At 45.4% G+C, this 25,592-nt stretch overlaps 1 protein-coding gene across 1 annotated transcript in view; it reads left to right on the top strand.

Annotated features, from left to right (window-relative positions):
• LOC147727726 (alpha-2-macroglobulin-like) overlaps positions 1-25,592 on the top strand; it is a 1,118,600-nt gene that overhangs the window by 1,080,690 nt on the left and 12,318 nt on the right. The window contains exon 35 of the mRNA XM_086961723.1: positions 9,075-9,180. Coding sequence (XP_086817849.1) covers positions 9,075-9,180 — 106 coding nt within the window. The remainder of the gene's footprint in view (positions 1-9,074; positions 9,181-25,592) is intronic.

The raw sequence follows: 25,592 nt of genomic DNA, 5'->3' as shown, positions 1-25,592 counted from the left end.
ATGTAAAAAATGAAGTGGAATGCTTAGTATTCTAGAGTTAAGTTTCAATAACCCCCCCCAAAATATAAAGAAATCACTGACTGTTATTATTTTCCCATGTTTGTAAGACGCATGTAGAAATGTTCCGTGTCCAAGGTTCCCACAACTTGATAGTCTTTAAATCTGGTCAAATTATCCCTTGTGGCTGTTGCAAAAATATCCCAGTACCGGATTTTCCCAGCAAAACTGCCACGAGTGTCCCTCAACAAGCTGCATGCCCAATGAGTCTGACAATGCTTAAAATACCCTATTATATAAAGATCCAAAATGGCTAACTATTTACCACCATTTCTTCAAAAGACTCTAGAGTACTTCTGGGTTAGTTGTGTAACAGAGTGCTGAAGGTTCTGGAGGCTCATTGGATCCTGAGCAAAAATAATGAAACATCTGCAAATAGCAGAGTGAGGCTATCCTCCCCAGCTAGAAGTCATGCCTCATTTGGAGATTTGGCTTAGTGGATCTAGTACTCCTTACAGACCCATTGAATAGTTTTGTAGTCTCCCCTCACACTAGGGCAGCGGTCTTCAATCTGTGGGGCGCGACCCCCTGGGGGGTCGTGGAGTCCTGGGAAGGGGGTCGCAGATTCTGCAGAGTGCAGTTCCTGGCATTGGGCTGATCGAGGGTGCTCACGGCGGAGGCCTAATTCACACCGAGGTGTGAAAAACATCAACGCCTCATTAACAAGTAAAAGGTCTTTTAAAGACCTGTCAAGTACTTGGGTGTGACTGTGTGTGTGTCCCTGAAGCTGTTACATCTGGGCTCACATACCCGAGCTGGGAGGAGCTGGGGGTGGGGGGCTGGGGCAGTGGCTGTAGTGTAGCCCTTTGAGTTCAATGGATGTTGCGCACCTGGAGCTGTGGGTCCCGTGACACATCCCCCGCCCCCTGCAGGGAGGCACAGAGATGCCCTCCCATGAGCGGGAAAGAAGAGGGAAGACAACGCAGAGAGATACTGATCCCCCCCATGAGAGAGGCACAGAAAAGGTGGGTGGATGAATGATGGGTGGATGGATGGATGAAAGACTGAAGGATGGATGCGTGACCAGAGGTCCTGGTTATGCCAGGAAGGTCCCGGATTTTCATCATCTGTCCCGGGAAATTTAACTGATTTCAACGCATGTCCCGGTTTTTATGGAGTGTCAAGTGAACAAGGAGGGAGACATGCTTTTATGTGTGCCAATGCACAATTGGTCTCAAGCCTTTTCAGGAATCAATTTAATTAACACATATGAATCTTTGTGTAAAAATTGCATTTAATGTATACTCCTTGTAACTCTTTGCCTGTGTTTTCTATGTCCACGAGCTCTGTCTTAAGTCCATATGTGGCCCTCATTCAGTTCAAAAGTTTAAGTCCAACTTCTATGTTCATTAAATGTCCGGTTTTTTAAAATCTGGTCACCCTACCTCACACTCACTATCTTACCTTGGCAAAATTGCCATCATGGAGTCTGATTATGGTAGGTAAAAGGTATTTAGGAATTCATTAACACAACATGCCTTCATGTGCAGGGAGCAACAACAGAAGTGGCCAATTTTGAGGGCTACATATTTAAGAACCGTCACAAAATATTTTGGATTGAGCTGATAAGGCTGGAAATTTGCAGAGCTGTTTTGAGAGCCTTTTTGAAAATTGGAATACCATCTGCTCTAAACCAAATTCATGGAATTTGAGTTCCTTGGTTTAGGACATTGCCTAAACAAAGCATGGGTATACCCAGATCTCGGATTGAGGCATAGAGCAATCAATCCGTATTGTGTTTACATCCGGTGCTTTGCTTAACATATGAGAGCACTTTGGGCTTTCTTAGGCAGAAAATTATTAAATCTACTCCTAGGCAGCTTAAACGTACATCAGCAATTTCATTATTTTAGAAGGTTCCTCATTACCTCCATATAAAATATGGATGTGGGTTAGCCAAATACTTGCCAATCCTTCCTTTTAACCGATCCAATTTTTTAAACTACTTTTTCTGGCTACAGTTGTGTCTATGCTATGTCAGCAGACTTACTGTTGAGCACAGTGACTCACTGTCAGTAAGACGTTAAATACCTGCCTAAGTGCCCTTATTCTCAAACCAAGACCATCGTAGTCGCTAGAACACCATTTTAGCTGTGTACAGTTAGTTTAATGAAAAGAGAAATGAGTGATTCGGTCGCCGTTGTATTTAAGGCTCCATGGGCCAGTTGTATCAAAGGGTTTTGCCCATTCTGTGTCTATGGGGAAATGTGTTGATACATACGGCCCAAAATGTAGGAGCCAGAGATTGCGAATAAGGAAGAGCGGCTCTCATTATACTAAAGATTTAGGATGGAGTGCCATTATATAAATGATTATGGATGTTTGAATGAAAGGATGTGTGTTTTAGATTTTAGGAAGGATGCTGTGTAAATCAGATGTGTCCAAATTGTATATGCAATGTGAATATATTGCATACATTACCTTTGTCATTTCAGATGTTTAGTCCGATACCATTTTTGTTCATTGTTAAGCTGAAAAGTGCCTAGGTTTATTTAATCCAAATAAGGCTGACTCTGACTGCTTAAAGGGGCTCTTAGAATGCAATTACTTGTCACAGACAGATTAGATATTGGTACAGTATTTGCTTTTGTATTCAGGAGAGGATGGAATCTATTTTCAAGCGAAATAACGGCAGAAGTCAAACATCAACAACTGGTGCAGTGAGATAGGACGAACAAGTTACTTACAGACATATCATTACCACTTCCAGAGGCGAAGGGCCTCTTGACATAGGGCCCACGACCCCACCCCGCCCTGTTTGTTGCAGTACCACATGGCATCTTGAACTTCTCCTTCTGGAGGAAGCGGTTAACGTCTCTGAGGTCTAAGATAGGACGCAGGCCTTTGTCCTTCGTGGGTACCAGGATATAGTGGGAGTAGCAACTACAAACTACTTCTGGCACAGGGATGCATTCGATAGCCCCCTTGGCCAAGAGGGCTGTAACTTCCTGACGGAGAAGGGCCAAATGATTCTCCGACATGCGATGAAATGCTGGTGGCATTGGTGGAGGGGTAGTCTCGAAGGGGAGGGAGTAGCCCCTTCAGACCTACCTGTCCGATGTAAAGCTGTGCCAGAGGGGGAGGTGATGGCGAATCCTGCCTCCCGATGGGCAAATGTGGCCCTGAAAGGTCAGACTAGGGGGGTTTGGAGGCTGCTGCAGGGGGGGCATCAGTGGACTGGCCCGCCCTCTGGACTCAGATTCCTGGCTTCGTAGAGGTTGGACAGCTTTTGCAGACATGTGGCTCTGGGTGGAACATGATGGCGCATCCCTTCCGCAGCCACGAAAGGGGCAAAATGCAGATTGCATGGGACGAGAAGTGACTGCGAGGCCCAAGGATCTGGCCATAGCCCTAGAGTCCTTGAAGCACTCAAGTGTGTTGTCCGCCTTGTCACCAAACAGGAGACAGCTGTCAAAGGGCATGTCCAAAAGTGTAGATTGGACATCCCCAGAGAAGCCAGAGTTCCTCAGCCAGGTGTAGCGCCTCAGGGCTACTGACGTGCAAACCGTTCATCCCAGCGAGTCAGCGGTATCGAGCCCACACCCAATGGTGAACTTCACTCCGTCTTGACCCTCAGCAACAGCTCAGGTGAGCACAGCCGGGGCCTCCTCCGGGCACTGTGGCAGCACCTGGGCAACCGTGTCCCACACCATGTGTGCATAACGGCCCAATGAGACATGCGGTGTTCACAAACTTCAGTCCCAAGCTGGCATAAAAAGAAAAGATCTTTTTTTCCAAGATGGTTCAGCTTCTTGGATTCCCTACCTTGGGGAGCTGTAGGAAATGCCAACTCACTTTATTTCGGTATTCCATCATATCAACTTCTTTGTTTACAACTGGTACAATACCAGGCAGCTAGGCTTATCCACCATCAGCCCAGTCATCAACATGTCAGTCCTCTGTTGAAGAGCCTCCACTGGCTCCCGGTGGCTAAACGCTGTGCCTTTAAGCTGGGCTGCACCATCTTTAAAGCCCTCGCCGGAAATGGCCCAGCATTCATCTCCTCAAGGATTCAGCGATATACCCCCTCTCGTGAACTGTGCTCCTCTCATCTGAATCTGCTTACCATCCCCTCCTTCAAACGTAAAAAACAGGGTGGTCTCAGATTCTCAGTCCTGGCCCCTCAATTCTGGAAATCTCTTTCTGCTGGACTGAGGTCAGTAACCTCCTACACTTAGTTCAGAACACTACTCAAGACCGTGTTGTTCTCTCAGGCATACGAGTAAAGCATCTGTTTTGCGTCACTGTCGCCCTCCCTCTCTCAGTGCCATGAAACCGCTTTTTGTACGTGCGCTTAACAAGTAACTTTAACATAACATAACAAAGCGCTACCTTTTGAACATGAGGCTTGGACCACCAAGCTCTCCGGGGTAGGGCATTGGGAGAAGAAAAGTGGGTCGCCCAGAGCTGGGTGGTGACATCGGGCAATCATCCTGTCCACAGGGGCCCCTCTGCTGGGCTTGGACTAAGTGCCCTGTAGGACAGCCGTGAGGGCCTCATTGAAAGGCAGTAGGGGCTCCGAAGAGGCTGCTGCTGGCTGAAGCACCTCAGTCAGAAGGTTAGTCCTGACTGCCACCGTGGGAAGCACAGGGCCAAAGGCCTCAGCTGCCCTACGCAACACCACACCGTAGGCGGCCACGGTAGGAGAAGAAAGCATACCAAGGTCTGGGGAGGTATCCAAACCACTGGCTTCACCCAACTCCTCTTTCCAGTCCGGCTCTTCCAGCTGGTTTGCTGGAGGGTCAACAGACCCCTCCCAGCCCTCCTCACCCTCCTCTGGGTGCCACTCAGGGCTGAAAGTGGTACAAAAGTACCGGCTAGTGCCGGTAACAGCGTCAGTTGACGCCGGTCTGGCTCCGTGCCCAAGTAGGGGTTGAGGCTGGGGTCAACGTTGTCCGGGGGCTCAGCCGGCGTCGGGGGCGTGGTCACTGGGATCGATGCCAAGGAAGATACCTTGAGGTCAACCGGCACTGATCCGTATCCAGGTCTGAATCCTCGGGGGCCCTCTGGTGTCGGAGCCAAAGCCATTGACCCCTAACCGAGTCCGCTGACCCCGAAAGCGCGTCAGCAGAGTCGGGCTTGCAAAAGATGCCATGAAGCACTTCGTGGAAAGCTCGAAGCTGGGCAGGGGACACTCCGGCTCCCCGAAAAAGAGGCAATTGCGGAGCCATCCCAGAAGCAGGCCTCGAAGGCAGAGCCGGAAAGCGATGACGCTCCGGGTCCAGCGTCACATCGGCCGACTGGCAGGGAGAAGGCAAAGAGCGACAATGCTTCTTTTACTTTTTTTGTGCTTCGACTTACCCTATGCTGAAGACTGAATGAAGAGTGGTGATGACTCCGCGGCCAGTCCCACGCACTCCCTCTCAACTGGGACCTCACGCGGAGTCGACTGCCTGGTTCCAGAAGCTTTCGGGACCACTCCCATAAAGACTTCGGATTCATGGCCCGATAGTTGAAGCAAGACTTTTTGTTGTGGCCGTGATCTAGGCACCGTAGGCACACGAGGTGCGGATCTGTGACGGACATCAACTTGTGACAGGAGTCACAAGGCTTGAAGCCGGTCCGAGGACGGGACATCTCTAGCGCACCAGGAGTCGGAAGACTCGAAAAGAAGTTGACAAAACTAAAAAAAAGAGTAAGTCAAAAAGTGACTAAGGGGCATGCTGTATCTTGTTCTGCGTTGGCTGGCGCGGAAAAAGAAAGAACTGATGTCAGCGTGCGGGGGTGGCGTCTAAGTAGATACCGCGATGTCACCATGGCGATCACCACGTAGACAACCAACGCAGAGCCTACCAACGCCACCTACCGTCGCGCAGTGGTACTGCTGAGAATTTTTTTCCCCGGATCCAGTCTGACGCCTGGGGTTAATTCTAAGGTAAGGAATCTATAACTAATAGTCTCTTTCAGATATTTGATTTATTAATGGAGTCCCATGTTTTTATTGGCAGTTCCACGTGGTAACGCGACATACAATTGCCATACTGAACTAGGTATTAGTTATATCACTGACCTAATTAAATCGCAACTGGTTCTGTTATGGCATTGTATCTGGTCAAACCCTAAAACAACGCTAAATCAGGATTTTTTTAAAGAGTGCTTTGGCCTAGATAATTCACATAAGATCGAGTGGCTCATGTATGTAAAGAAATTTCTCTCTGACCTGGGGCTTGAGAAGTATTATCAGAATCTAACTTTGATAGCACAGGTTCCCAGGAGAGTGTTTAAGAAACAATCCATGAGCCATCTGGAAGGGCTCAGGCTATTGGGGGAAGTAAATGAATGCTCAGTCCAACAGAACTTAACGATTCAGACGACCTTAACCATTCAACCATATCTGACATATAATCTAAGCAGCTATGATAGGTCTGTCTTGACCCGGTTAAGACTGAACATCTTCCACCATTTAATATCCTTCCCAAAAACGAACGAATGGGCGAAAACTTCATTAACCTGCCCTACGACGATAATTCTGTGCAGTCATCTATATATGTTGCATTGTTCTGTAAATTCTACAAAGAATTTAGGAGTCACTGGATAAAACCTATTTTAAAGATCTTAGGTCTCAGATACTGCCGACCGGCTTTTCTTGCCTTACAATTTTTGGATGCAGAGTGCATGGCTAAAAATATTGCAAATTTTTTGAAAGTCTGCATCAGGCACAGGAAAAACTTGGAGTAGAACTGCTGTGGAACAAAAGATGTGATCGTTTAGGTTAAGATCTATTCCCTATGACCCTCTGAAAGATTACCACCTTCATATCCTATTTCCCAATCACGGTATTGAATACTATATGTACTAATAGGTGTCCTTTTCAGACTGACTTTGTTAATGTATTTTGATAACATTCATGTTGCTATTTTAATGTTTGAAGATAATGATATTTTTAAATGCTCTCCTCTTTTTAAATAAATATGTATTTTTATATATGTATTTTATGGTTTTTGTAAATTAGAGGGGAAAAAACGAATAAAGTTAATAATGAATGAATGAATAAAGTTTTTCTGCGTTTCTAGAGAAATGGAGTTTGGGTATAGCTCATTTTAACTTCCTTGTTAAATGACAGCTGAAAGAGCAACTTGAATGTGCATGCTGGCCGCTTTCAGCACCACACCCGAAGCGTCTCCTAATAATGATTCAATCTCTTGTAGCAGAGATGAAGCCTTAGAGTATGGACAGGTGCCCATTACGTTGGGCTTTTTTGTTTTGTTACCTGAGATGGAAAAATGATCATTCTTTCTTTTTCCCATCATGTGACCTTCCTAAGCGATAAGACATTGTGAATAAGCAAAAACACAGCTACTGTACAGTACAAATAATCAATGATAGTTTTTTAAATGTTCCACACAAAATTGACTTTCTAAGGTCAGTAGCTAATGGCGTAGGTCAGCCGAGACATCCTCAGGCTCTAACAAGCTTGGAAGGACTCTCGCTGGCTTCACCAGGGAAGAGGCTGCAGCAAAGTCACACGAGGCAGGCCCATCTTGCATTGAAGTCTTATGCCCCATTCCTAGCTGGAAACGGGGGCAAGAGCTACAGGTTAGATTGGCCAGACGTCTTAGGGTATGTAGTTCCTTCCACAAGAACCCAGAAGTCTGTGGGGGCCAAAGTGCCTTGCTGAAATCTAGAAGTGGATGAGAGCCTGTCTTCAAACAGCAAGTGTAGAGCTTGCCCTTAAGGCCCTGTCCACAGTCCCTGGCTAGAAGCAGGGGTAGGTGTCACTGGCCAGGCTGATACATGGGGCTTGTAGTGTCCTCCCCAAGAAGCCCCCAGAAGTCTGTAGCACTTAATACAGTCTTGTAGTGTGTTTGGAGGAGTAATCCGGTCTCGAGGTGTATAAAAAGGTCTGCTGGTCTCCTCGCTGCACAGATTCTTTTTATTTGCCTTCCGTGGAGGAAGCCAGTTTCAGCTCTGGCCTCTGGCCTGAGAAGTGCGAGGTGTAAATAAATATATATGCCCAAGGGCATGGCCACTGCTACACATCTAAACAAAGGAAATTAACTGCCTGCCCAGACCCCGGATCTTGTGTTCTAATGTTCATGAGAAGTGAAACCCTAGCAAGAAACCAGCAACAGCTCCTGACTGGCCAAGAGGTTTCCTGACTCTAGGCTATATGCCAAGTAGATATTATGAGTTGCTCAAATAAAACCAGAGTCACAGTGCACCTTTGGTGGATGATTGCCATGAAACTGTATAACCTTTACTGACACTTACGAATAATTGTTTCCATCCAATGGCTTTGATACATCTTTAAATCAGAGTAGCCAGTTGGGATGGGGCCACTGTCACAATTTATGGATGTAATGTGGCCTTTTTTTGTCAGCTCAGAGTTCACCTTTTGAGTCTGAAGAAGCCCTGTTCACAATGGTGCGAAAGGTGAGACTGCAAAGACAGCTTGTCTTCCTCCCTGAAGGAGGGGGGCATATACCCAGGGACTCGGGAACATTCTGGCACCTGCTGACTCTGCTACCTGAAAGGATAAAGGAAAGAGAATTTTTTGGTCTGTAGATCCAAAGGCCTAGTGTAATATAGAGCCTAGAGTTGAGTCTTTTATCATGCTGCTAAGTTGGCATAGTATAAATAGGTTCACAAAATGTTCATTGCATCCATCACAGAAGATTTGATCTTTAAACTTTGGCCATGAATACGTCTTTCTAGATAATGTGAAATTATTATGTCAATATTTCCCTTTAAAGATTTCATGCATTCACAATCCATTCTGTGAAGTATCCAGTCACCAGAGGCCACCTGTGACCCATTTGAATGCCTACCACGGTTTCCAGAACTTCTTTTCTGCTGTAAATAGACACTGCTAGCCTGCTGTGTATCCTTGAGACATTGGGTGTGCCTACTGCATCACGCTCAACCCTTTTCCAGAGGGTTTGCATCAGTATGCCCTTAAGTTTTGTGAAGACTGTGCACGCTTTAAGATGTTCACAGAATTAAGGATTTGGAATGCTTACTTTTTTATCCCGTGACTTGCTGTAAATAATTGAAGATGCTTATTTGTCTATTAACAGCTAGCAAATGATTGGACTTCAAGTCTCACTTTCTCTGTTGAGCAAGAGAATCCTGTGACAAATCTGCAGCCAGCCACAGTGAAGGTCTATGATTACTATGAGACAGGTGAGTAGCATAGCTGAGGTTCTACATCCCGGGTCATGAATCCATTAATGTGTTATATGTTTCGTGTTAAAGGGGTATTTGTTCTTTATGGGAAAGGGCTCTAGGGCTACAGAAAGTTTGAGGTCATGGAACATTAGAAGTCATTTGCAAGAGCTAATAAGATTAAAAAAATATACACACCACAGCCTAATGCAGATGGTCACACTATGTCATTTTTTTACATTATGTCAAAAAGAAAAAAGAGATCGTTCCATAATGTTCATTACATGTCAAGCAAAACCATCCACAACACATATGAAAGCAGCAGTGAAAGGCTCCTATCAAAACAGGGGGAAAGTTCATCAGTCCCAAAATATGTCAAGGAAGCCTTTTCCAAAACTAGACTGTGACACCAGCTCCTCTGTTGTCACCCATTCCAAGAAGGGGAAGCATGACAAAAGTGGAAAAAAGAAAATTGCCATTCTCACTTCCTGTGTGCAGTTTGCCAAGAAGGAAACACATCAGCCAGTGAAGACCTAGCCTGAATCTGTCCTCCATCTTTCCAATTTGTCCACGTGCCCACTTTGGTGCTGGCAAAGCATACCCTTCCAACCCTCATTCTCTGCGGACAGGGGATGCTCTCTGACATCTGCCAATGGGTACTGTAGGCTCACCTCAAACCAGCTTGTCATACATGAATATTATGTGCTGCTGTATTGATATGCAGCTGGTGCGTCCCAAGACTCTTTGAGAGTTCGACAGATATTACAAATGTTCAAATATCATGTACTGGTTACTCATTGTATTGTCCCCTGTACTCATTCTTTAGCCCCACTGTCGCTTTTATGCATGGGTCATCAGGTCTGGTGGTGTAGGAACTAGCCTGCTTTCCCATGACAAGAGAGGAAGTGGGAGCATCTGTGAGTTGTTCTGTGTTTGTGTAGCCCTGCACACCTTGCGAGCCAAGTTAACAACAGAATTTTTAATATGTATCAATGTTATAAACAAAGTTGGCGTGCTGCCTCACTGGGGGTTCCTGCCCTAACCCCTAGAATATAAATCACACTGTCGAGGCCTGGGAACACCCAGGTCTGCGAGGCGCTCTGCCGGGTCCCTAAGGTTTCAATTTCTAATCTTTGGATAAATTAATATGTTAGACCAGCTCTACTGTTCGTGATCATAACAAGAAATCATGCAATATCATGTTCTTTGACCAAAGTAAACTTGTATTTCAAACATTTGTTATAGGCAATACTGATTAAACAAAAGTATTAAATGTAAATGACATACAGTTTCCAATTCACTGTTGCTCCATGTCAAAGTATTTACATATTGTATAAAAGATTGTTAACATAACGAAAAAGCCCAATGCATTTCGGGTTTTGAAAAAACCCTTCGTCAGGGGTAGAATTCAAATGTACATTTGCCCCAGTATTGGAACTTTCATAGATTGTATTAATAGAAAGGAACTCGCACAGCTAATGTAATCCGAGATGGTATAATTTTTAAAAGGTTGTAGTGTGCATCGGGGAAATACTGTCTGGCCAGTCAGTGTTGAAAAGTAAACACTAAAAAGTAGCTCTCCCGCCTAGGGAGAGGGCGCCCCTGTGTACAACTGTAGGTGGACCAAAAGGTCTGGTTCAATTAATCCAATGATCAAAATGAGAGTGTTCACCACAGAGATTTTTTCATCTTTCCAGTTTTATTGGAATATTTTGTTTTAGGTACTTTCACTTGTATGAAGCATAGCAGGCTTGGTAATCCAAAACAACATGCATGATTCAAGGTATGTTCATAATCACACAGCCCAATGCATTTCGGGCGGAGCCCGTCGTCAGGGGGTTACTCTACAACAACAAAAAACAGAATGGCTCGCTATAATTACATTGTAAAAAAATAACAATATACAAAAAGAAAGAACACGCGGTGCAAGCAACATGGTGAGATGTGGTTAAGCAAAGAGAGAAGAATAGGGGTGTCTGAATTCCGATCTGAAAAACGAGATGCCTGAAGTGGGTAAACCAAGTGAAGAAGTAAACCCTGTGCTTTTGAAAAAATGACAGCCTTCACCAAGACGCAATCATATTAAAAAACGGAGCTACACCGTGTCTGAGACCCGACTGGGTTTCCCCCGTGAGTACAATGCCAGATAGTAAACACGCGAATAGGACGTGATAGCGGAGCGTCCCAGAACTGGGTACTTACTCGTGTGAAAATCGTCAGCGGACTCAGCGGAGTTCCGTGAAGTTGACGAGGCAGCGTGCGAAGTTAGAAGTTCAAGTAGCAAGTGGTAAACAGTGAGAAAGGACTGAAGTAAGGTGAAAAGGCCCGAAGGGTCAGGATAGGAAAATCGCGTGAGCGCCATCTTGTAAAGGACAAAGTCAACAACGAAAAACTAAGTGCAAAGTAGATACATGAGAAAACGCATGAAAAATAATGTATACATGAAAACGAAAACACACAATTATAGGTAGCACAAGAATTCAATACGGTCAAAAACCCGCCGAGGAACGAGAAAAAACTCCACCTCCAAAAAACAAGAAGCCAAAAGCAAGACGTTGACCACCGACGAGAATCTGGTTATCAATATTTCTTCAGTAACCATGTCTAACGAAGAAATTAATATACTACAGAAGGGACAATCATTCGTTCCCACCACAGGCACCAATACCTTGGAACTCGAAGTGAGCACATTCAAATTGATCCGTAACATCCGATTAAAACACTACTTCCAAAACATCTGTCCCAATACCATCCAAGAGGAAGATATGCTCAGAGGCCTACGACCCCACAGTACCTTTTTGGCTCCACAAAGCCATAAAATCATTGATGCCTTCGAGAACCTGGTTAAACAAGACATATTGAACCTTCCTTTCCTACAACCAGCTACACGCGGCAACCTCACACGTAAGGAGAGAAACATTTTACAAAAAATCGCGGACAATCCCAACATCATTTGTCACAATGCAGACAAAGGAGGTGCTCTGGTGATCATGGACACCTCCTTCTATGATAAAAAAGTTACTGAACACATTGGAGACACCAACACTTATGGCATACTCCCGGGGGATCCCACCCGGGAATACACCAATGGTTTGATTACCATCATCAATCAAGCCTTCGACAACGGGACCATCAATGAGAGAACGAAGAGGTATCTCACACCCATCAATCCCAAACCTCCGACACTGTACATGTTGCCTAAACTCCATAAACATCCAACTAACCCTCCCTTTCGACCCATTGTGTCGACAAGAACAAGCATCCATGAGAATGTAGGGAAATTCTTGGATAAATATTTCCAACCATTTGTTTCCACATCAGCCTCTTTTGTAAAAGATACCACTGATTTTTTACTTAAACTGGAACCTATCATGAATCAACTCAAAGATTCCAACCTCATCATGTGTACTGTGGATGTCAGTTCCCTATACACTTCAATCCCACATGACGAAGGGATAGAAGCTGTCGAAAATACATTGGCTCAATCAGACATTGACCAAGATCTAAAAATATTCCTGATGGAACTCACCTTATTCACATTGTACCACAGCTACTTCACCATCTTTGACAAATGGTTCCTACAGCTCAATGGCACGGCCATGGGAAATTCGGCAGCTCCTTGCTATGCCAATATTTTCATGCGAATATTCGAAGAAACCCACATCCTAAACAAAACTGATTGGCAAGAATACGGCCGGTTATATCTCCGGTACATTGATGACATTTTTCTTTTATGGACTGGTACTGCTGAAACTCTGGTCACATTTCTCAACACCTGGAACCAGGTCACACAAAGGATACAATTTACATGGGATTACAGCACATCCTGCGTCCATTATTTGGACGTAAAAATATCAAGAGAACCGGGTGACTGGTCCACCTCCATCTTCAGGAAACCTACGGATAGAAACTCGACATTACACTATCAGAGCTTCCATCGCATGGGATTAAAAAACAATCTACCTTATGCCCAGATCCTACGGGTCAAAAGAATAGTTTCTAAACCTGAGGAAAGCAAAGTTCAAATCCGAACAGTCTTGGAACGATTGAGAGCTCGGGGATATCCTACCCCAATACTAGACTTGGCTATGCAGAGAAGTGACAAATGCACCAGAGCCTCTTTGCTGCTTCCTAAACAGAAGACACCCTCCGACCGGCTAGTGGTCGTATCCAAGCACTCTAAAGCATCTGCACAATTTCAAAAAATCATCCGCAAACATTGGCCCATCTTAACAATGGAAGCAGATTTCAAGGGTCTATTTACAGAAACGCCTATCTTTGCATTCACCAGGGGCAAGAATCTAAAAGAGCTGTTGAACAACACCAGTGCACCCAAGTCTAACGTCACATACACTGGTCTTAAACCCTGCCACAATTGCAGCAATTGCAATAACTGTATCCCAGGGAACCTGATTAACCACCCCATGAAAGGCAATACCATTAAATTGAGAGTCAACGCCACATGTAACAGTAAGAATGTTATATATGTTTTGAAATGCCCTTGCGACAAATGCTATGTGGGCCACACGGAACGCAAGATCCGCACCAGGATCTTAGAACATAAGAGCAATATTCGTACTGGGAATCTAAAATCTACAGTAGCCACCCACTTTCTGGAAAACAGACATTCAGTAGCCCAACTAAAATACCAGATACTTGAACAAGTACCCATCACCTTGAATAATAAGAACTTGCTACTTAAAAGGGAAAATTTCTGGATTCGTTATTTGTCCACGATGGCGCCCTTGGGGCTTAATGACCGTATTGAATTCTTGTGCTACCTATAATTGTGTGTTTTCGTTTTCATGTATACATTATTTTTCATGCGTTTTCTCATGTATCTACTTTGCACTTAGTTTTTCGTTGTTGACTTTGTCCTTTACAAGATGGCGCTCACACGATTTTCCTATCCTGACCCTTCGGGCCTTTTCACCTTACTTCAGTCCTTTCTCACTGTTTACCACTTGCTACTTGAACTTCTAACTTCGCACGCTGCCTCGTCAACTTCACGGAACTCCGCTGAGTCCGCTGACGATTTTCACACGAGTAAGTACCCAGTTCTGGGACGCTCCGCTATCACGTCCTATTCGCGTGTTTACTATCTGGCATTGTACTCACGGGGGAAACCCAGTCGGGTCTCAGACACGGTGTAGCTCCGTTTTTTAATATGATTGCGTCTTGGTGAAGGCTGTCATTTTTTCAAAAGCACAGGGTTTACTTCTTCACTTGGTTTACCCACTTCAGGCATCTCGTTTTTCAGATCGGAATTCAGACACCCCTATTCTTCTCTCTTTGCTTAACCACATCTCACCATGTTGCTTGCACCGCGTGTTCTTTCTTTTTGTATATTGTTATTTTTTTACAATGTAATTATAGCGAGCCATTCTGTTTTTTGTTGTTGTAGAGTAACCCCCTGACGACGGGCTCCGCCCGAAATGCATTGGGCTGTGTGATTATGAACATACCTTGAATCATGCATGTTGTTTTGGATTACCAAGCCTGCTATGCTTCATACAAGTGAAAGTACCTAAAACAAAATATTCCAATAAAACTGGAAAGATGAAAAAATCTCCGTGGTGAACACTCTCATTTTGATCATTGGATTAATTGAACCAGACCTTTTGGTCCACCTACAGTTGTGCACAGGGGCGCCCTCTCCCTAGGCGGGAGAGCTACTTTTTAGTGTTTACTTTTCAACACTGACTGGCCAGACAGTATTTCCCCGATGCACACTACAACCTTTTAAAAATTATACCATCTCGGATTACATTAGCTGTGCGAGTTCCTTTCTATTAATACATTTCTCTCCGTCTGTCCACGGACCTCGGCACGCTCCCATGATGAACTTCGAATCGGTCTCAGGTATGACCGACCAAAAAGCCAGCACGTTTGCTTACACTACAGACGACGCTGATAAGATTTATGGCATGATACAGGACGATATCACCGCCACCGGCAACACCAGAAGCGTAGAGAGCAATCTCCGCCAGTTACTCTACCTACTCAAAAAACAATCTAACCAAAAACTTCATGCGAGTACCCTCATCCGGTACCATCGTGTTCAACGGATCCCTCGTGGCCTACGGGTCCCCTTAAAACCACTTCTTTGCAAGAACAATACCAAATTTGTAGAACGTTGGTACTCCATTTTGAATAAATGCTCCCTTGATCTGATCTTATTGATCGTGGAAGAATTGGCAAAAACCTTAGATGAACTCACCCAAGAAATCACCTGCGTGAGGAAGGAACTAGACGACGCCCTGACCGAAGAAGATCTCAAGAAAATGCTAGAGGATGTAAACACACAATTAGACAAACATGTACGTGAAACACAGGAGAGAAAATTGAGAAAGTTCAAGAGAGATACCATTGACTATAAACTCGGCGAGGTATACACCTGGGCCGAGGTGTATGCCCGCCGTCGCACCAACAAACCTTACAACCCCTACTCCGCCAACGAAACCTCCTCCTCAGAAGATGATCAAAGAACACGACCTCCAACGACAAGATCAGATAATGACGCTCAAACTCCAAGCACCTCCACTGACCCTGCGGTTCCTTTTTTAGAGCCAGGCACCAACCTACAAAAAGATCCCGGGGGGGAAAAACCCGCCGAGGAACGAGAAAAAACTCCACCTCCAAAAAACAAGAAGCCAAAAGCAAGACGTTGACCACCGACGAGAATCTGGTTATCAATATTTCTTCAGTAACCATGTCTAACGAAGAAATTAATATACTACAGAAGGGACAATCATTCGTTCCCACCACAGGCACCAATACCTTGGAACTCGAAGTGAGCACATTCAAATTGATCCGTAACATCCGATTAAAACACTACTTCCAAAACATCTGTCCCAATACCATCCAAGAGGAAGATATGCTCAGAGGCCTACGACCCTACAGTACCTTTTTGGCTCCACAAAGCCATAAAATCATTGATGCCTTCGAGAACCTGGTTAAACAAGACATATTGAACCTTCCTTTCCTACAACCAGCTACACGTGGCAACCTCACACGTAAGGAGAGAAACATTTTACAAAAAATCGCGGACAATCCCAACATCATTTGTCACAATGCAGACAAAGGAGGTGCTCTGGTGATCATGGACACCTCCTTCTATGATAAAAAAGTTACTGAACACATTGGAGACACCAACACTTATGGCATACTCCCGGGGGATCCCACCCGGGAATACACCAATGATTTGATTACCATCATCAATCAAGCCTTCGACAACGGGATCATCAATGAGAGAACGAAGAGGTATCTCACACCCATCAATCCCAAACCTCCGACACTGTACATGTTGCCTAAACTCCATAAACATCCAACTAACCCTCCCTTTCGACCCATTGTGTCGACAAGAACAAGCATCCATGAGAATGTAGGGAAATTCTTGGATAAATATTTCCAACCATTTGTTTCCACATCAGCCTCTTTTGTAAAAGATACCACTGATTTTTTACTTAAACTGGAAACTATCATGAATCAACTCAAAGATTCCAACCTCATCATGTGTACTGTGGATGTCAGTTCCCTATACACTTCAATCCCACATGACGAAGGGATAGAAGCTGTTGAAAATACATTGGCTCAATCAGACATTGACCAAGATCTAAAAATATTCCTGATGGAACTCACCTTATTCACATTGTACCACAGCTACTTCACCATCTTTGACAAATGGTTCCTACAGCTCAATGGCACGGCCATGGGAAATTCGGCAGCTCCTTGCTACGCCAATATTTTCATGCGAATATTCGAAGAAACCCACATCCTAAACAAAACTGATTGGCAAGAATACGGCCGGTTATATCTCCGGTACATTGATGACATTTTTCTTTTATGGACTGGTACTGCTGAAACTCTGGTCACATTTCTCAACACCTGGAACCAGGTCACACAAAGGATACAATTTACATGGGATTACAGCACATCCTGCGTCCATTATTTGGACGTAAAAATATCAAGAGAACCGGGTGACTGGTCCACCTCCATCTTCAGGAAACCTACGGATAGAAACTCGACATTACACTATCAGAGCTTCCATCGCATGGGATTAAAAAACAATCTACCTTATGCCCAGATCCTACGGGTCAAAAGAATAGTTTCTAAACCTGAGGAAAGCAAAGTTCAAATCCGAACAGTCTTGGAACGATTGAGAGCTTGGGGATATCCTACCCCAATACTAGACTTGGCTATGCAGAGAAGTGACAAATGCACCAGAGCCTCTTTGCTGCTTCCTAAACAGAAGACACCCTCCGACCGGCTAGTGGTCGTATCCAAGCACTCTAAAGCATCTGCACAATTTCAAAAAATCATCCGCAAACATTGGCCCATCTTAACAATGGAAGCTGATTTCAAGGGTCTATTTACAGAAACGCCTATCTTTGCATTCACCAGGGGCAAGAATCTAAAAGAGCTGTTGAACAACACCAGTGCACCCAAGTCTAACGTCACATACACTGGTCTTAAACCCTGCCACAATTGCAGCAATTGCAATAACTGTATCCCAGGGAACCTGATTAACCACCCCATGAAAGGCAATACCATTAAATTGAGAGTCAACGCCACATGTAACAGTAAGAATGTTATATATGTTTTGAAATGCCCTTGCGGCAAATGCTATGTGGGCCACACGGAACGCAAGATCCGCACCAGGATCTTAGAACATAAGAGCAATATTCGTACTGGGAATCTAAAATCTACAGTAGCCACCCACTTTCTGGAAAACAGACATTCAGTAGCCCAACTAAAATACCAGATACTTGAACAAGTACCCATCACCTTGAATAATAAGAACTTGCTACTTAAAAGGGAAAATTTCTGGATTCGTTATTTGTCCACAATGGCGCCCTTGGGGCTTAATGACCGTATTGAATTCTTGTGCTACCTATAATTGTGTGTTTTCGTTTTCATGTATACATTATTTTTCATGCGTTTTCTCATGTATCTACTTTGCACTTAGTTTTTCGTTGTTGACTTTGTCCTTTACAAGATGGCGCTCACACGATTTTCCTATCCTGACCCTTCGGGCCTTTTCACCTTACTTCAGTCCTTTCTCACTGTTTACCACTTGCTACTTGAACTTCTAACTTCGCACGCTGCCTCGTCAACTTCACGGAACTCCGCTGAGTCCGCTGACGATTTTCACACGAGTAAGTACCCAGTTCTGGGACGCTCCGCTATCACGTCCTATTCACGTGTTTACTATCTGGCATTGTACTCACGGGGGAAACCCAGTCGGGTCTCAGACACGGTGTAGCTCCGTTTTTTAATATGATTGCGTCTTGGTGAAGGCTGTCATTTTTTCAAAAGCACAGGGTTTACTTCTTCACTTGGTTTACCCACTTCAGGCATCTCGTTTTTCAGATCGGAATTCAGACACCCCTATTCTTCTCTCTTTGCTTAACCACATCTCACCATGTTGCTTGCACCGCGTGTTCTTTTTTTTTGTATATTGTTATTTTTTTACAATGTAATTATAGCGAGCCATTCTGTTTTTTGTTGTTGTAGAGTAACCCCCTGACGACGGGCTCCGCCCGAAATGCATTGGGCTGTGTGATTATGAACATACCTTGAATCATGCATGTTGTTTTGGATTACCAAGCCTGCTATGCTTCATACAAGTGAAAGTACCTAAAACAAAATATTCCAATAAAACTGGAAAGATGAAAAAATCTCCGTGGTGAACACTCTCATTTTGATCATTGGATTAATTGAACCAGACCTTTTGGTCCACCTACAGTTGTGCACAGGGGCGCCCTCTACCTAGGCGGGAGAGCTACTTTTTAGTGTTAACTTTCATAGATTCCCATGCTTTGTATCATTCCCCGTCGTCGGAATGGGAGCCTCGGTAAATTGAAAATACCTTAGTAGTAAGCACAAAGTGAAAAAATAGGCCTAGGCCTCATCTCATTTTGTAGCTTATCCATCTCTTTTTGTAAAAGAGACCAAATTCTTGCAGTAGCCAATCAGAGCAGCCTCACCCCATGGAACCTTCCTGAGAGAGCCTCAGAGCCTCAGATTTTCTACCGCACGTTGTGCAAGGGAGTCTCCGTTGAGGTCTGCTCATTTTCTTCAATTCTTAGTATATTTTCTTCAACTTGTGTCTATTTTTTCGTCATGTCTGACAAGGAGAAGAAAGCACTTTTGAGTGCCTGTGCTACTTGCTCAAAAAAGAGGTTGTTTGATTAGGACAAACATGAAGACTGCATATACTGCCTCTATCTGGATCATAAAGCCACGGACTGCAAGATTTGCAGAACCTTGTCCACCAAGACCTTGAGGGACAGAGAGGGACGTCTCCTCACTTGGCTACAGAAGATGAAAGACCGCAAAGAACTTATGTCTTCTGACAGTGAGGGCTCCTCGTCGATGGTGTCAACTAAAAGGTCGAAGAAGAGGGGTAGGTCTCCCCCTTCTACTTCTGATGAGCCCCTTGTCAAGGCCTTGCCAGGGACCTCTGTTAGGTCTGATAGGCCTGCTTCCCAAAAATCTCCTCACCACGGTGAAAAGGAGAGGCAGGGAAAGCTTGAGGAGTCGCCACCCTCAAGAAAGGCAAAGAAGGTTGCCCCTGTGACTTCACCACCCTCTGACAGGGATAGAGGGGTGAAAAAGCCTTCTACTACGACTCAGGAAGTCGTTTCCGACAAGAAACAGCGTTCGTCGACGGTTAAAACCACAGGTACGCCGACGATTTCTATTAAAAAGGACTTGTCTGTGAAATTAGCCTTGTTGATGGGCTCGCCGACGACGGCTGCGACGATGGCACCTGCGCCGTCGACGATGTTTAAAACGCCTGATACCTGTTCGTCGTCGACGAAAATGACTTTCTCCACGTCGACGATGATGACGACGAGAATCGCTTCGACGGCGACGACGAGGACGTCGTCGACGAAGACCATGTCGACGACTCCTGTGACCTTGCTGCTACCGACGAGTTTGTCGGCGATCCCGTCGATGCTCCAACCATCGTCGACGATGACCTTCTCCTCTTCGACGACGCAATCCTCGACGACGAGCGCAGTTTCTTCGTCGGCGCCTCCGTCGGCGAAACAGTCTATGAAGGCACTACCGTCGACGACGACTCCGTCGACGACTGAAAAAATTGTATTTTCACGCAGAAGGCAGAAAATAACACCGGAAATGACATCTCCACGGCAAGTCCAAAAATTTCCTCTTAACCTACTGCTGGATGAGGATTCTGATGAGGAGGCTTACAGCGATTTTGGCCAGGCTTATAGCCCTTCTGACTTACAAGTTAAAATTCAGGACATCAGTTCTGAAGAAGGGGAAATGGAACAACAACAATATGTTCCACAAGATTATTATGAACAACAGGAAATGCCAAGCATGCAAGTTCCTTTGCAGAAACCTTCGCGTCAATCTCGACAGGAGATGGTGGCGATGCCATCCACTCTCATCTTGGATCCACAACTTATGTTGCAGGATTATCGAAGGCGATTTCCTACTCCTCAAGAGGTTCAGCAGGTGCGCCCTCCTACACCTCCACCTCAGCTATCACAGCCTGTGGCAGGACACTCTTTGCCTTCAAGAGGGCGTGAAACAGAGCCTGTAGAGCATCCACAAGAGGTAGTGCACGTTCAGGACGATACCGATGATGATAATGCATCATCAGATGTGGACCAACAAGTGGACCCTGACCAAGACCAGAATGTAGACTGGAATCAGGATGACCCTCGAGATCCAGATGTCGCAGGGCCTGATAACGCAATCTCTCCTCCAGCAGATGTCGGAGGTTTTCACAACTTGATGGAACGAGCTTCCAAGAGATTTGGTCTCCCGGTTACCACAGTTTATTCCGAATGTTTTTTGTACGATTTCAAAGAACCATTCCGGAAATCCGTACGTTCAATTCCCATAATTGAACATGTTTGGTCTGAAGGCCTAAAGGCTATGCAGAACCCAGCCACAGTCCTCCCGGTGCTCCCCAGACTGGAGAAAAAATATAAGGCGCCAGATGGAAGCCCGGTGTGTCTACTAGGTCAACCAAAACCGGACTTGGTTATTTTCCAGGCCGCACAGAGCAAATCAAAAAATCCATCCACGCCGCTAACGACGCCTCCGGATAAGGAGGGCAGGCGTTTAGATAATGTGGGAAAAAGATTCTCCGCAATGGCCAGCCTCCTCGTTAGGGCAGCTAATGCTTTGGCGATTCTGGGGAGATACGATCGCCAGATGTGGTGTGACCTCTCTCCGTTCGTGGAAGAACTTCAGGATACATCTAAGGACGAGGTAAAGAAGATCTTGCTGGAGGGAGAGCGAGCCTCTTCGGAGGTAATCGACTGCGCTATGGATATAGCGACCACGGCATTTCGAGCGCTAGCCGGATCTGCGGTTCTGAGACGCCAGGGATGGTTGAGAGCCACGTGGTTCAGACAGGAGGTAGAGAATAAAATTCTAGATCTGCCATACGATGGAGAGATGTTATTTGGCAAACACGTGGATGACGCCCTACAGGGCATAAAGAAAGATACAGATACGGCCAAATCCTTAGGAACTTTACAATATCGCAAAGTGCACTTCAGAGGAGCAAGAGGAAGAGGTTTCTACACCTATAAAGGCGGCAATCAGCACCGCTACTCTTCCAGCTCACAACCTGGCCAAACATACAAACCCCAGTATTCTCAATGGTGTTCTTTCTCTCGCCAGCAGCCGAGAGGACGACAAGGGCAGCAGAGGAGAGACAATACCAAGAGACAATAGCGGCCAGGTGGCTCTTTCTACTGTTCCTGTGCCCTCATTAACACCAGTGGGGGGCGGGATTGCCCATTGCCTCAACAACTGGATGGTCATAACAACAGACCAGTGGGTCCTAAACATCATCAAGGAAGGACACACGTTGGAGTTCCAAGATCTTCCTCCAACAAGAGCTCCAGATGCCTTTACACCTAAACATCTGAAACTCCTTCATCTCGAGGCCCACCAACTCTTCACCAAGGGGGCAATAGAACCTGTACCTCTCTCCCAAAAGGGGAAAGGTTTCTATTCCAGGTTCTTCCTGGTTCGGAAGACGAAGGACAAGTGGCGTCCGATCTTAGATCTACGGCAGCTCAACACTTTTCTCATCAAGTTGTCCTTCAGGATGATCACTCTTCAGGACATCCTCCGCCTTCTCAATCCAGGGGACTACATGGCAACCCTAGATTTGGAAGACGCTTACTTCCATGTACCCATTCATCCAGCGCACAGGCAATACCTTCGATTTACAGTAGGCAAGAGCCATTTTCAATTCAAAGTTCTGCCTTTTGGTCTCTGATCCGCTCCGCAGATTTTTACAAAGGTACTAGCTCCGGTGGCAGCCTTTCTCAGGAAGCAGTCTTTGGAAGTCTTCCCATATCTGGACGATTGGCTGCTAAAAGCTCCTTCTTTCCAAGAGGCGTCCAGGGCAGTCACAAGCTGCAGACAACTGTTCCAGCAACTGGATCTTCGGCTCAACAGAGAAAAATCAATTTTGCGCCCCTCCAAAACAGCGAAGTTTCAGGGTGCAATCCTGGACACGGAGTGCTGCCTGGCTTTTCCTTCGGAAGAACGCCAAAACAAGCTGATTCTTTCAGCTCGCCTTCTTCAGACACTGAGGTTTCTGTCAGTTCGCAAATACAAATCACTTCTCGGATCGATATCATCCTGCATACCATTGGCACCACACTGCAGGCTGCGAATGCGACCACTGCAGGAACAGTTGGACAAACAATGGCGTCAGGTGACAGGCTCCTTCGACAACAGGATTGTCATTACTCCGGAAATTAGAAAGGCAAGCAGCTGGTGGTTGCTAAAAGACAATCTTACCATGGGTTTACCATTCCAACTTCCACCATCTCCCATGGTATTGACGACAGATGCTTCCATGGAAGGATGAGGAGCGGTCCTCCAAGAGCTAAAGGTCAGTGGTCATTGGAGCCCAGTCCAAGTCAAGTTCCACATCAATCTACTGGAACTTATGGCCATTCGTCTAGCCTTACAAGCTTTCCTTCCGAGGATCCGCAACCGTTCAGTGCTGGTTCGTACAGACAACACCACAGCCATGCACTACATAAACAAGCAAGGCGGAACAAGATCTTGCACCCTTTCGAAGGAAGCACAGAGGCTTTAGAATTGTGCGATCCAACACAATATCACCCTTTCAGCGGAACATCTTGCTGGAACACTCAATGCCACAGCGGACGCTTTGAGTCGCCATAAGACTATCAGCCACGAATTGGAACTGGATCAGACCATTCTAGAGGAACTGTTTGCACGTTGGGGAACCCCATCCATCGATCTGTTTGCAACTCCCCAGAATGCCAAATGCCAGTGCTACGCAAGCAGGGTTCACCATCGGGAATCCTTGGGGAATGCGCTTTTGATTGCCTGGTACGGCGCATTTGTTTACGCCTTTCCTCCCATTCCGCTGATCCCGAGACTGATCCGCAAGCTCAAGGCGGAGCCGTGCAGGATGATTCTGATCGCACCAGCATGGCCCAGGCAGTTTTGGTACACAGAACTTCTTCTCCTCTCCCAAGATCATCCAATTCTCCTGCGTCCTGTTCCGCCACTGTTGACAATGGGTCACGGACAGGTTCTGCATCCGGACCTGAAGTCCCTACGATTGACAGCGTGGCTCCTGAGTTCAGAGAGTTCCAGGGTTTAAATCTTTTAGGAGAATGTAAAGACATTTTGGCCCAGGCCCTAGCGCCTAGTACGAACAAAACCTATCGGGCTAAGTGGAAAAGATTCTGCCTTTGGTGTTGAAGGGAAGGTCTACATCCATATACTTCTGCACCGCACCAACTCTTGCCTTACATCCTTTCTCTTGCGAAATCTGGATTGGGTCCTTCTTCTGTAAAAGTACATCTAGCGGCCATTTCCAGATTTAGACGTTCATCATCGGGTCCTTCCCTGTGGTCTGCAAGGATCATTAAACAATTCCAGAAGGGTCTATTCAGGGCTTTTTCACCAGTCCGACCACCACCAGCCTGGCATCTTAATTTGGTCCTGTCACATCTAATGAAGGCCCCATTTGAACCTATTCATAGGGCTGACCTTAAGTTTCTCTCATGGAAACTGGCTCTTCTCTTGGCCCTGACATCGGCTAGAAGAGTTAGTGAGCTCCAGGCTTTCACAATTGAGGATCCTTTTCTACAATTCAAAAATGATGTTCTCATCCTAAGGACAAATCCTAAATTTATTCCGAAGGTACCCTCAGAATTTCATCTGAATGAGCCGGTGGTCTTAAAATCCTTCTTCCCGTGGCCCTCCACGCCAGCTGAAAGGACTTTGCACTCTTTGGACATTCACAGATGTCTTAAATTCTACTTGGAGCGAACAAGACTATTCAGAAAATCTTCCCAGCTTTTTGTTTCATTCAGCGCTCCTCGAAGGGGGTGACCAGTTTCTAAACCCTGCATTTCCCGCTGGATATCTAGTGCAATACACTTTTGCCATCAAGCAGCGGGGAAACCACTTCAACGAGCAGTTCGTGCTCATTCTACGAGATCAATGGCTTCATCGGTGGCTCTATTCGCAGGTGTCCCGATCAAGGACATGTGTAGAGCGGCGACATGGAGCAGTGTCCACACCTTCACTCGCCAGTACTGCTTGGATTCTTCTGTGAAAGAGGATGCGGCTGTGGGCCAGGCGGTTTTGAGGAACCTTTTCCAATAAGTCGGTGAGCTTTCCTTTCTATCCCACCTTCCTGTTTGCATATTTTGTATTACTTGTTATTATTTTGCTTTGTGATGCTAATGTGTATCTGGTTTTCTTATCAGAATTATGTATGACATTTTCAGGTGCACATATTACAAAATATGCTTTTTTCTTTACTGCTAGCTATTCTGATACAAAGCATGGGAATCTATGAAAGTTCCAATACTGGGGCAAGAAAACAAGTTACTTACCTGTAACTTTGGTTCCCCAGTATTGGTAACTTTCATAGATTCCCATGCGCCCACCCTCCTCCCCTGGGAAAGCTCAGCCTTATTGTCTTATAATGTTGTTGTTCACAACGGCTACGAAAATCTGAGGCTCTGAGGCTCTCTCAGGAAGGTTCTATGGGGTGAGGCTGCTCTGATTGGCTACTGCAAGAATTTGGTCTCTTTCACAAAAAGAGGTGGATAAGTTACAAAATGAGATGAGGCCTAGGCCTATTTTTTCACTTTGTGCTTACTACTAAGGTATTTTCTATTTACCGAGGCTCCCATTCCGACGACGGGGAATGATAGAAAGCATGGAAATCTATGAAAGTTACCAATACTGGGGAACCAAAGTTACAGGTAAGTAACTTGTTTTCTTATCACAAGATTGCGTGGTTCCGTTCCATCAAGTAGGCAATACAACGTAAAAAAGAAGTACCATATCGTTATCCTAATGCATCACTTATGAAAAGTGCTAGTTATAGATCAATGATAGGATTTGTACATGAAGAAGAA

The sequence above is a fragment of the Lissotriton vulgaris genome, chromosome 3_1 (assembly GCF_964263255.1).
Source record: "Lissotriton vulgaris chromosome 3_1, aLisVul1.2, whole genome shotgun sequence".
Lineage (NCBI taxonomy): Eukaryota > Metazoa > Chordata > Amphibia > Caudata > Salamandridae > Lissotriton > Lissotriton vulgaris.
This window is presented reverse-complemented; position numbering and strand designations above follow the sequence as displayed.